At 40.6% G+C, this 13,021-nt stretch overlaps 2 protein-coding genes across 2 annotated transcripts; both read right to left on the bottom strand.

Annotated features, from left to right (window-relative positions):
* Positions 1-378: 378 nt before the first annotated feature.
* Positions 379-1,398, bottom strand: insl3 (insulin-like 3 (Leydig cell)). The gene is made up of 2 exons (XM_041992929.1): positions 1,120-1,398; positions 379-1,027 (listed from the first exon to the last, which is right to left on the bottom strand). Exons 1-2 carry the CDS (start codon positions 1,310-1,312, stop codon positions 825-827), a joined length of 396 nt encoding a protein of 131 aa, XP_041848863.1. The 5' UTR covers positions 1,313-1,398; the 3' UTR covers positions 379-824.
* A 1,695-nt stretch (positions 1,399-3,093) lies between these two features.
* On the bottom strand, positions 3,094-12,263 carry si:rp71-39b20.4 (potassium voltage-gated channel subfamily V member 2). The gene is made up of 4 exons (XM_041992890.1): positions 11,740-12,263; positions 10,483-11,116; positions 7,622-7,747; positions 3,094-4,715 (listed from the first exon to the last, which is right to left on the bottom strand). Exons 1-4 carry the CDS (start codon positions 12,261-12,263, stop codon positions 4,398-4,400), a joined length of 1,602 nt encoding a protein of 533 aa, XP_041848824.1. The 3' UTR covers positions 3,094-4,397.
* Positions 12,264-13,021: the final 758 nt, after the last annotated feature.

Below are 13,021 nucleotides of genomic sequence, written 5' to 3'. Positions count from 1 at the left end.
TCTCTAAATCTTCTGATGATATTCTACACTGTAGATGGAGGATCTTCAAAGTCTGATGAATATTTTTCTGAAATTGTTCCACAGTTTTAGTTTGTCTCAGATTGGTGAAGCTCTGTCCATCTTTCCATCTGAGAGACTCTGCCTCTCTGAAATGCTCCTTTTATACCAGTCATGTTACTGACCTGTTACCAGGTAACCTGGTTAGTTGTCCAATGCTCCTCCAGGTGTTTCTGGTTTGTACCAGGTACTTTTCCAGCCTTTTGTTGCTGCATCAGATTCACTATCAGCTCATATTTTCATCTCATGGTGAAACGTCTCCGTTTCATCCTCTGAGATGTTCTTCATCTTCTACTGGGAATAAAATGTGGATGGATGAGGTTTATAGATCATTGCATTCTGTTTTATTTACATTTTACATGGAACAGAGGAGCATTCATTTAAAGGATTAAAGCACCGTTGCAGAAACTTTACTCACTGATTAAATAGTTGGAGGGAAAAAAATAACAGATACAATATTAAAAGCATCAAATGTTTATTACAGTCCAGTTTAAGGGTTTCTAATCAGTGCAGCCTTTTTTTATACAAATAAATAAATTATACAAACACTAAAGAATAAACTCCGTTTTAATCTTTTATATTAACACTGATTGTCTCTTCTGTACGGAGATTGACATGTAATATGATTAAATATGATCACTGACCTATAATTATTGTTGTGTGGTGTTAATTACTAGGATAAAAATACACGTATGTCAAACGATTTGGTTTAGTTTTTTTTCTGTGCCTTCCCAACCAAGATTTAAGTTCTCCTGTGTCTTCATCATTTAACAAAACTGAATCATCTCTTTTATGGTGCATCCCTTCTCACAGCAAATATCAGATAGTTTTCCAGCTGATCGCCTGGTCCGGAAGGAGAGGGGGTACCAGTGAGGAGCCAAAGAGAAGTCATTCTTATTCCCATCAGCCTGTAGAGGGATGTGGAGCATCTCTGAATCCTGGTCCTCCTCCAGGGAGGCACCCTGGTCCCCTGTGCAGAGAAAATGAACCAAGGATTTAGAGAGAAAACTGGAACGCATCACATGAAAACAACTGGAAAACATTTAAACTGAAACAACTTACAGGCAGCAGAGTGCTGACGCTGACCCAGTTCCATGTCCGGGATGCTTCTCCTCAGTCGAGAATTACCACAGAATGAGATGGCCAGACGAATCAGATCTCTCCCACACACCTTGATCCTGGACTGTGCATGAGCCACACACACTGCAGCTGCCAGAACCACCAACACACACACCAGAAACTTTGCAGCAGCCATTTTTTCCAACGCTGGTCAGTAGAGGCTGAGATGAGCGGCGGTGATGGAGGGTGAGGCTGGCTCTGTGGTGACTTATAATATGAATTTGAGGGGTTTATATAGTCAGTGTGTGTTGCCCAAAGCTGGGCTTTCAAAAATGCTGAGGCCTCAGATTGTTCCAAAAGATTTATTCAGCCTTGATGAAGGAAAAGGATGTCCTGTTACAGAGATTAGTATGAAGGTGATTCGAGGGCCCAAGGATGAACCTGGCATAGAATTAAAAACCTCATTTAATGCATCTAAAACTTTTTAATTAAATTAAATTAAATCAAATTAAATTTATTTTATTTGATTTTATTTTATTTTATTTCATTTCATTCTTAATTGATCCTGGAAGTTTTATTAAGAATTTGTTGTTTTATATTCAAAATATTCACACTGTTATAATTTTACATACTGTGCATCATCAATATAATATAAAGAATAACCTTAAGAATAAAAATGTTTATGAAAAATAATTGAAGAATTATAGTGACCCATTTTCCTTGAGCTGTGTTTACACCTTATCTTGACAGATATTTGAAGGATGGGAACTAATTGTAAGAGAGTAACATGGAAGAAAAACAAAGTCAAGGGTATTGATGGATTAATTTTACCACATGGTTACCCCAGACTGCAGAATTACGCCAGAGATGACTCTTACATGACCGAACAGATGAAAGATGTCTAAAATGTTTTTCTGGTGATGATTTCTGTGCTTCTGCTGAGGATGTCACACCAAGCTTACCTGTTAATGACTTTCACCTTCACAGATGCAAACAGCTTGTTGCACATGACAGGTGACCAAGTTGAGTCTGTTCATTTTAATTTCATCTGATCAGAGCCGTCATGTTCTTGTCAGTTAGCGGTGCATACGCCACCTAAGCAGCTGCTGGCCACCAGGGAACCCCAGCACGCATGAACAGTCAAGATTTCTTGATTAAAATTTAAAAAACATTATGAAAAATGCAAATATATTACTGAGTTACTTAAATAAAAGTGATAATACACAAAAACTGAATTTAGACAATTTTAATCATGATTACATTCAAACCATGAAAATCTTATGGCTGCCATGTTTCATCGATCCTGCTGCGTCTGTCATACGGTGCATGAACCAGCAACGTGGGGACGAATGATTGGTCGTCCAGCTACACATCAGCTGCCGTTCAACAGGCAACAGCTGACAACAAAACCTGTAAACTGGCTAAAAGAACAAAAGCATTTCCAGTTTTAAAAACGTCATGAAACACTGGCTTCCTGCGTGTAGCTGAACTACAACCTGAGGTCATCATAGTGTCACTCCTCGTAGGACATGCCCTTCCCGTTAAGAGCCGCCTTCTGATCGTTTGTTTCTGGATTTTTACAAGAGTTTAATATTTTATACATTTATGGGTAATACAATACACTCTGACTAAAATGTTTTGGGGGTTTTTTTCCCTAAAATATAATTTTGTTTCCTAAAATATCAATTTATTTCCTTTAATAGAAATTTGTTCTTGAATACGTTATTTAGTTTTTTTGTCAGATGTAAACGTGTTTCGCACGTCTCGGCCAGTATCATTTGCAAAGTAAAAAGAAGAAAAGTTGTTGTGTACATCTCACATACATGTTTAGTAGTTTTATTTTGCTGCAAGGTTATACACAAGTTCACATATTTTACAGCATTTACACCAACAATGAACATTTCATTGTTACTGCATATCAACTTAGTCCTGCCTCGACAAAGAAAGCTTGCATATAAACTGGAAAGTGTGATCAGTCCTGCGTGTATTCCTGCACTGTAACAAATCATTAAATATCTGCTGAACATCACTGATGGATGTGCTGCAGAAGATGCACTGATGTTATTGTGCTACATGTGGATGAATGAAAGCCTGTTGCCAGTGTTTTCTTTAGCAGGAGGACAGTTGGAAATGAGAATCAGTGTGAATCAGTAGTCAGCTGCAGGCACCAGTTGCTCCTGTTTATAGACCATTTATTTGCCTTTTATTAAAACCGGTGCAACAAACAGAACAATGTTAAACAGAGCTACAAAAAAGAAAAAAAAGAAGATAAAATCAGGTTTTCTTCCTAAGCTCTGTGGCCAGTAGGGCATATTGTATGGGTTGATGAGGGGTGAGACATTTTCCTAATTAAAAAACAAATCTTCAGAGGATTAATGTAAAGATCAACAACTGGTTAAGCTATTTAGAGCCGAGGTGCCCTATAAACACGTATGTTCCAGTACAGCTAAGTCCTCAGAGGTCACTTTGTTTCTTAATACATGACAGCAGCACCACTGCCTTTATTTAAATACAAATGATAAATCTCTCCATTTAAGAGACCTATTCCACATCAAAATCTACTTAAGTAGCCAGTAAGTCCTTAAATAGTACCTGACTGAGTGCGCCTGATCTGATTCTCTGTGCTATTAAAATAGCTCATTGCATGAGTGACTTTTACCCAGACAGGAAGTGCAAGAGCAAATCCCAGTAATCCCAGGCCCCAAAATTAATCTGTAGGTCCTGACTGCATTCGACACCCCGACCTTTGCTGCATCCATTACCATGATGAGTATCTGCACCAAAACAAAAACCACAGTATGCATGTCATGTGGAGGAGCTCTGCACTGATGGTCTGGAAGTGGAAGGACAGCTTTTCCCTTAATGCAGGAAGGTGGATCTACAAACCACCGCTAACATCTGCCCGAAGCCAGAACCAATCAATGTCATCATGTTTTTGTGCTTAATAAAGTAATCCCAACACGAGGAGCTCTTCCTAAACACCAGACTTCCTCTAAAGTAATTTAAGAGTAAAGAGCTTTATTTACTGCTTCAGTCTTGGTTGCTGTTCTTGGAAGTAGATGAACTCTCAAGCAAGACAATTCTGTCTGTGTGACAAGGGAATCATCACCCTTAGCATGCAGATGCATCTACTGCAAAGCTAATGCTGTTCCCATTTCCCTTCGTAGACTATTTTAACTCACATAGGCTTAAGCTTGGAGGCAGGTTGGGTCTTAAACTTTCCAGACCCATGGGTGATAAGGCCATTTCAGGTTACTGAGGTTGCAGCCATTCAGCTCCTCTCAGTCTTCTGTTTCGTGGTCAGTTTGTCTTCCACTGGGCCGATAATGTATCTCATCATCTGAGTCTTCCAGCTGAGGCTCAAAGCATTTGTTGAACTTGCGCCTCAGACGTTTCCTGAGCTGGAAGGTGCGTACGGTATTTGAACATGTGTACTCCTGTTCCTTCAGCTTGGCGTAGTAGTCAGAGAACTTGTTGAACAGAATTGAAATGGGCATGCCGTTCAGGATGATCCCAAAAGAGATGCAGCCAAATGCCACACAACGACCAAGATAGGAGATCGGGACCACGTCGCCGTAGCCCACAGTGGAGATGCTGACCTACAGGAGGAAGAAAAGGATGCAGCTTACATAAAGTTGTTCTTTTTCCTTCGCAGCATGATGAGAGTTTAGTCATCGAATAGACTTTGTTCTGATCTGATCCATCTCTGGAAGCTGAGAATGAAGAGGATGGAATAAAAACTTCCAGGAATGTGATGCTACATCTCATGAATGCAGTCATTGCATCCGGATACAAATGAGACACATTACACCACGTTGGAGGGGATTAAACACGAGATCACAGCTGTCTCTGGATAAATACCCCATCAGAGAAGCAGGATTTTATCATTTCTAATCACTACAACCCTCATTCTAGAGAAGTTGCAATCTCCGTACTGAACAACTATTCTTCACCATTTTTGGCTTTATTTTTTATTCATTTTAAAAAAAATTATTTATTTATTTATTTGTAATTATTCTTATTTATTCTATAACATTTATTAATTTTTTTTTTTTACTTTATTTGTTTTGTTTTTGTATGACTGTAAATAAAGTTGTGGCCTTCATTTAACAGACTCCAGTATAAAGGCCTCTTCACTGAATAAATTTATTGTATTTTAGAGTAGCGTGGAAGAATAGAGTTTCTTGATTGTCATTGTAACAAGTATGAGGTTTAAATGCACCATCCAATCAGATGCCTCGTATTTAAAATTAGTATAAAACGTACAAACATTTAAAAAGTGCACAAGCAGAGACCATCATTCCCTCTCAGGCGTATGTAATTCTACTCATCCCAAACATTCAGCACATCAACTGTGTTGTTTCATATTGAGTGTGGTGGCTGCAGTGTTTGAATCTTTGTCCTGGTTTTTATTGTTCTGTAACATCTGCCTGACGGCAACAGTTCAGAGGGTCCAGGGTGTGAATTATTACCCTTAATGAAGGGTAGGGATAGGTTAAGTCAATCACCTTCTTCAGCCTCTTAAATCCGTCCCTCCAGACATTTCCACCAATCAGTGCACTGCCTTCCTAGATTTCTTCAGCTCTAAAATCAACAACATTCACCAACAACTGTCCTTATCCTGCAACTCCTCAAATGATCCAACCTGGATGATCACTACTGGCGAGCCTCTCATCAGCACCCTCTCCAACATCAACCCAAATATCACACACACCATGTCTGAACCCATCCGCAAAGCAACGACCAGCAGCTGTCAGCTTTATCCTCGTCCCACCTCCCTTGTCAAAGCCAGGCTGTAGTTACCCCCCCACCGGCCCCTCTCCAACCTCCACTTCAATTCCAAACACTTGGGTGGTTGCTGCATAACTTTAGTCCCACCCTGACATGAACAGTCTCCATGAACCCTTCCAATCTGGTTTTCATCCAAAACGCAGTACTGACACAGCCTTGGTCGTCTGTGCAGCTGACTCTGGACTACGTACCATCCTTATTCTCCTTGACCTGACCGCAGCATTCAGCACCATCTCCCACACACTACTCCTGGACTGTCTGGCTGGCATTGGGCTCACTGGTGCTGCACTCTGCTGGGTCACATCATCCCTCTGCTGGACTACCAACCATCCCCACATCACACCTCAGTACCACAGACCTGGGCCTTCAGCTGCTTGTTACCTGGACTACAGAACTCCCTCCCACAACATATAAGACAGTCAGACTCCATCCCAAGATTCAGATCTAAACTCAAAAACCACCTGTTCAACCTGGGATGCTCGCTCTACCTGGACACTGTGCTCTATACCTGTTTCTAGTTGTTTTAATATTGTTTGAAGCTTTTGTTAATGTTATTTTGTGCTCTGTGATAATTATTATTATTATTATTATTATTATTATTATTATTATTATTATTATGTGCTTTTTTAAGGCAACTTAAAAGACTTCTAAAGAATCAACATGTATAAACTTTATGTTTGAAATTTATTGCTCTTCTGTTACATCATACTTTAATATAATTCCTTTTTTAATCATCAGGGAAATTAGGACTCTAATAGTTGAATCTGTGGAAAAGGAATCTGTTAATAATGTGCTCTTTATTTTCAGTTCCAGCTGAAGGAACACACGATGTGTTGGACGTTGTGCAGAAGGACGTCTAACGTTGTCTTGCTAAGATTAACCAAAGCCTTCCCAGAGAGAGACATCTCCTTCCTGGTAGTCTATAAAGTTCCAGTTTATACGTCTCTTCATCGGTAGCACATATATTACTCAACCTCATACCATCAAAGATGCTGAGTTTTGCTCCTTTCACTAATAAAAATCTGGAGGGTTTGTTTTTTATTGGCATGTAGAAGCTGACATCAGTTTTTCCCAAAACCAGCTAAAACGTGGAATGAACTGTCCACAGATGACCTGTCCAATGTCTTTGTCCTCTGATAAGTGGTGACCATCCACACATCCTTGCTTGTAACGACAAAATCTTTGGCAGATGCTCCTTATATACCCAATCCTGACACCCTCATCTGTCATCAATTAATCTACTGATGAAGAATCTTCCAACATGAAGTTACTTCTATTATGTTTTCTGTCTTTATTTGCTTCTGTCTCAATACCTTTTTGAGTGTTGTTCCCTGGATGCACCATGTGGTAGTTACTCAATAAGATCTGCTGTCCATCAACGTAAGATTTTTCAGAGCAAAATTGAGTTTTTGCTCAACCTGTGCCAACATGGTGGTCCTCAACAAGTTGTGAAAGTGACTGAAAATTATGTTAAACTGTTGGAGTTTAACATTTGCGCACTAAACAGAACAACATGAAGACTTAATTCCAATTGCTGTCATGAGTTCACTGCATTCTGGAGCCAAAGAAGAAGAAGGCGACACTGCACTGCTTGATCATCCAAGAGGAATGACGTCACCATTACCGGCTCCACTGAACAAAATGCCATGTAAATTCACATGTTCTGCCAATATTTTCAAGAAACCGGAGGTAGATGCTTGTGGCTTTTACTCACCGCAGCCCACCACCAGGCATCTGGAATGCTGCTGAACGGGGTACCGGGCTGATCCACCTCCACAGAATGCATCAGGGCAGAGAAGGTGAAGATGCCCATGGCGATGAACAAAAACAGGCAGCACACCTACAGCGTTACAGCAGAGAGCAGGTTAATATTTTCTCAGATGTCCACTCTTTTTTCTCTTTTTGTGACCATCTGTTGGGTTCATGAAAATTTAAGTTTCATTATAAACACCTTCACTTTCCACAGGTACGGATTTGGACATTTAACACTAAAATTCACCTTGTGTGGAACCAATGGACACTACAGATTCTTAAACACAAATACAGCTTTTCTGTTTGCCTTAAATGATGCACTTCATGTTAAATAGTAGACAGGCTGGACAGGGAATTTTAACTGCACATACATGTTAAAATAATTTATAAAGAATTACTTTGAGTAAGCTCTACTAAGTTCCTCAGGGTCCTCACTGATAAGTCTTTAAATTTCATATAGAATATCCAACCATCCTCAGGAGGAGCTTCTTCCCTCAGGCTGGCAGAACTGGGAATTCTACCCTGTAGTGACCCTGACCTTCTGCTGGAAACACTGTCATTTACGCATGTCCCTTTAACAAGCTTTATATTCTATTCCACCATTCACGCTGGGAATATTTTGTGTGTGTGTATATACATATATATATATATATATATATATATATATATGTATCTATATATATATACAATGTAAATGGTCGAGTGCACAATCATTGCACTGTGGCTTATTATATTTATATTTATCATGTCTTTTTATCACGTGACAAACAAAAAACTTGAAACTTGAAACAATCTAGGTAAATATATCAGTCTCTTTTTTAAAATAAGACATTATCTTCCTTTAACCTCACCACTTGGTCCAAACAAAACTCTGTTTGAGCCACATGTTAATTACTGTGATGTCATTTGGGGCAACACCCACCCCGGTTATGTGAAAAGATCAGAAAGCCTTCAAAATAAGATTCTTCCAGCAATGTCATGGTCTGAATACATTGCCCCCATAAGACTTCTTTTCTATCACTTCTGTGTCCTCCAGTTAACAGAATTAAATTTCACAATGTCTGTTTCATGCACCAAATCACCCATTAAATTTTTTTTTTGACTGTACGAGGTAGTTTGCAGTGCTCAGCACGAGTATGATACCAGATAAAAACATCTGATTTCTGGGAAAAGTATCAGCATGTCCCTTTCAGAGGAAAGCAGATCTGGAACAAGCCCGATAAGCCTTTAAAAGTGAAGTCCATTTCCACTTTCAAGAAAAAGCTCAAAATAAACTGTTTAATTCTTGTAAATAGAGCTGCAACCATAGAACAACTGATCCATAGTGAAATGAGTATCAGTTTTATTGCTAGCTGTCCCACTGATTGATTAATTTAGTGACTGGGTTTTAATGGATTAACAGAAGAATGGTTGAATGATTTTTATGTTTATTTGAGATGCTCAGGGAGTGGAATAATAATTGTTAATCTTCTCATCAAATTTAGATTTTTGCCTACAAACAGTTTATTTGGCTTTACCTTAAAAAAACCACTTCACATGGAACCAATCATTACAGTTTGTCTTAAAGTAGAACTTGACTTAGAGCGAAAGGTCATGTGACCATGTGGCCCAGCCGTCTACCAATCTCCATACCAGCTGGTGGTGGTGATGTACCAAACCATTTGTTTACCAGCTGCCAATGAACACGAAGAAGAAGGAGAAAAAGCAGCGATGCCCAACAGTGTCACTGACACTGTCCCGCACCGACCAATCCGGTACCACCCCGTCCCTTACCAACCTGTCCTGTTCCAAACCGCCCCATACCAGCCTGTCCCGTACCAACCTATCCCATCGCAACTTGTCCCAATCTAACTTATCCCTTTCCACCCCGTCCGATACCAACCTGTCCCCTTCCAACCTGTCCCAATCCAACTCACCCCGTACCAACCTGTCCTGTTCCAGTCTGTCCCAAACCAACTCATCCCGTACCAGCCTGTCTTGTTCCAAACCGCCCCATGCCAGCCTGTCCCAAACCAACTCGTCCCGTACCAGCCTGTCCTGTTCCAAACCGCCCCATACCAGCCTGTCCCAAACCAACTCGTCCCGTACCAGCCTGTCCTGTTCCAGTCTGTCCCAAACCAACTCATCCCGTACCAGCCTGTCTTGTTCCAAACCGCCCCATACCAGCCTGTCCCAAACCAACTCGTCCCGTACCAGTCTGTCCTGTTCCAGTCTGTCCCAAACCAACTCATCCCGTACCAGCCTGTCCTGTTCCAAACCGCCCCATACCAGCCTGTCCCAAACCAACTCGTCCCATATCAGCCTGTCCTGTTCCAAACCGCCCCATACCAGCCTGTCCCAAACCAACCCGTCCCGTACCAGCCTGTGCTGTTCCAAACCGCCCCATACCAGCCTGTCCCAAACCAACTCATCCCGTACCAGCCTGTGCTGTTCCAAACCGCCCCATACCAGCCTGTCCCAAACCAACCCGTCCCGTACCAGCCTGTCCTGTTCCAAACCGCCCCATACCAGCCTGTCCCAAACCAACCCGTCCCGTACCAGCCTGTGCTGTTCCAAACCGCCCCATACCAGCCTGTCCCAAACCAACCCGTCCCGTACCAGCCTGTCCTGTTCCAAACCGCCCCATACCAGCCTGTCCCAAACCAACCCGTCCCGTACCAGCCTGCTCTGTTCAAACCCATCCCATACCAACCTCTCCTGTTCATGACAGAAGTCTGTGCTGTCTGAGTGTTTCTAGTTTCGTAATGAATTTCTACCAGATCTTTCAGCTAAGCAGATATTGCTATTTATATTAATATGTGTTCCTTAACATTTCTTCCATACCTGCTCAGAGCACTGGCGGATGGTGAAACCAAACGCCCTCATGCCAGTGGAGTGACGGGCAAGTTTCAAAATACGGAAGATGCGCATCAGCTTGACCACTTTGAGCACCTTGCTGACTTTACTGACCCTGGACATGGCCTTCAGGTCTTCCTGTGCATTTGCATCTTCTGAATCTATGACAAAAGTTTCAAAAACAATCTGGATGAAGTAGGGCATGACAGCCACTAAATCAACAAAGTTGAGGGCGCTCTTGACAAAATGATTGATGTTGGACGTGGTGACCAACCGCAGAAAATATTCCAAAGTAAAAAACAATATGGAAGCAACCTCCACCCACTCCATGTAGGGTTTCCCTGCAAATGTGTACTCTCTAAGTTCCTTGACTGTATTCATTGTCATGGCAACAATAGAGATGAGAACAAAGAGACTGGAAAACACTGCAAAGGCTTTGGCTGACAGAGAGGAGTAAGGATTCTCCATCAAGTCCCAGAGGGCTTTACGAAGGTCTCCAAGAAACATGGTCTTGTAACTTTCATCGTCATGGTGAGGTTTAATTTCATCGAGCAGCTCCTGGTTAACTTTCAGCTGGTCTCTTATGTCATCCAGTTTCTCCTCAAACAGAATACGACAGCATCTAAAATGGAGAAAGTTATACAATAAGTAATTTTCAGGAGTGTGAATCATACATAGCCCTAAGCCTGACACAGACTGTGAGTACTGATTATCTGGAGCATTGATTCCTAAACTTTTTGAGCCATGACCCCCAAGATAACATACATTGGTGTTCACAACATATGTGATATATCAGATAGGTCATCCTGCAGCCATCCTCTAAATAAGGCTTACCCACCGAAGTAAGGCCAAATTTGGATTTTTAAAATAGCACCCGATGATAAATGGACACTCAATGATAAAAAAAAAAATCTAAATGTAAGGTTGGAAAACTACCAGAGTTTTAATGAATAAGTAAGATAAAGTGGTTTTTGGCTAATTTGTGTCACCACCTAAGAAAAACCTACATGCCCAAAATCATCTTCTCTGGCCAAATAATGCCACATTCAGATTTTTATTATGGTATAAGTAAAAGTTTTTTTATGCATTATTGCGTTAAAAATTTAACATCTTAATGTCACAGATTAACCTCTTTGCATTAACACATTCATTTTAACAGCCCTAAACATCTTTTTCCTTTTCAAAAGTGATCTGACACTGAATTTAACTTTGGACGAGTTTGGTAAAGGCTGATCTAGAGCATACCTTGGAGTGTCCTTCAGTCGGAGTCCCCAGAACGACAGCTCTTCTTCAAAGCTGACAGGGCAGAGACTGTCCATCACCCAGAGGACATTGCTGCAGTAGAAGTGAAATATGTAATGGAAAAACATTGGGTCCCTGTCAAAGAAGAACTCGTTGTTCTGAACGTTGTAATCATCACAGAGTGTCTGCCGCTTAACTGGATCATCACAGAGAGCAAGGATTCCAATTCTGGTTTTTGGGTATCGAAGGACTAGATGTTTGGGGATGTGAAACACCTTTCCGCCCACATTCAGGTTGACAATGTTTGACTTCATTGGGTTTGGTGCATCTTTGATCTTGGGTGCATCTTTGGCCTTCTCATTTTTGTCATCAGGGGTGTCAAGGTTATCCATGGAAGTCCAAGGTTTTACTGAGCTGTCTTGTGAAAAAGGGAATTCAGGCGCTTCTTCTTCAATGCTTTGTGAAAAGCTCATATCCCGTTTTATGCTCTCAAACAGGCTGGAGCGACGTTTTACAAGTACTTTCATGCTGGGCTTAATGGTCGTCATTGTGCCAGCTCCTCAGCAGTCCAATCGGACAAAAATTTTGCAACAAAGTTTGGATTAAGTCAGCAAAAATCAATAAGAACAAAAATATTCCACAAGAATTTAATTTTGCTAAATATTTTTCTCTAAAAAATATTGCCGTCAGTTTGAAATAAAGAAAGTGATACCGACCTTTTCAGTCAGCATGCGAGAAGATCAGCTGCATGAGTTAGGGATTCAGTCCCTTCTCTGATTCTCTAATCCTATTGCTGTTCTTTCTATCCCAACACAAGTTAAAAATACTGTTCACAAGGATTAGTGCTGTGATTTAAGGCTTTGAGTTGTCAGAGAGCAAGAAAGGCAGAGAGAGTGGTGTGATGACAGAACTAAACTGTTAACAAGGTTATGGACAGCTTTCACACAGGATGTTCATACTAATACTACAGCTAGATTTACAGCTAAATCCAACTGTTTTGATTGACTGTAAGGAAAGTTGAATGTCAGTTTTAAATAAATGTTTTTTCTATGATATGGGACATTTTTCCTTTTGTTTTTATTTAAAAAAAATTCTAAACGAAGACATACACGAAGGCATGGCTGAAAAGGTTTACATTAATTAAAAAAACATAATAACATAATAACTATGCATGAATAAAAACTGTATGTAGATGTTTCCAGAATGTAGCTACTCAATCAAATTGTCTTGTGTAAAAAATAATTAGATTAATAGTGAGTAGATTTCAATATGAAGTCAAGCCAAA

The sequence above is a fragment of the Melanotaenia boesemani genome, chromosome 8 (genome assembly GCF_017639745.1).
Source record: "Melanotaenia boesemani isolate fMelBoe1 chromosome 8, fMelBoe1.pri, whole genome shotgun sequence".
NCBI classification, from domain to species: domain Eukaryota; kingdom Metazoa; phylum Chordata; class Actinopteri; order Atheriniformes; family Melanotaeniidae; genus Melanotaenia; species Melanotaenia boesemani.
The sequence above is the reverse complement of the archived record's forward strand: the minus strand, read 5'-3'. Positions and strand labels throughout refer to the sequence as shown.

Excerpts from the sequence above, each read along its gene's own strand:
- insl3 (XM_041992929.1), bottom strand. The coding sequence starts at position 1,312 with ATGGCTGCTGCAAAGTTTCTGGTGTGTGTGTTGGTGGTTCTGGCAGCT. Across the intron at positions 1,028-1,119 it reads GCGTCAGCACTCTGCTGCCT|GGGACCAGGGTGCCTCCCTG; the intron begins GTAAGTTGTTTC and ends TTCTCTGCACAG.
- si:rp71-39b20.4 (XM_041992890.1), bottom strand. The coding sequence starts at position 12,263 with ATGAAAGTACTTGTAAAACGTCGCTCCAGCCTGTTTGAGAGCATAAAA. Across the intron at positions 7,748-10,482 it reads TCCGCCAGTGCTCTGAGCAG|GTGTGCTGCCTGTTTTTGTT; the intron begins GTATGGAAGAAA and ends GTAACGCTGTAG. Across the intron at positions 4,716-7,621 it reads ATGCCTGGTGGTGGGCTGCG|GTCAGCATCTCCACTGTGGG; the intron begins GTGAGTAAAAGC and ends TTCCTCCTGTAG.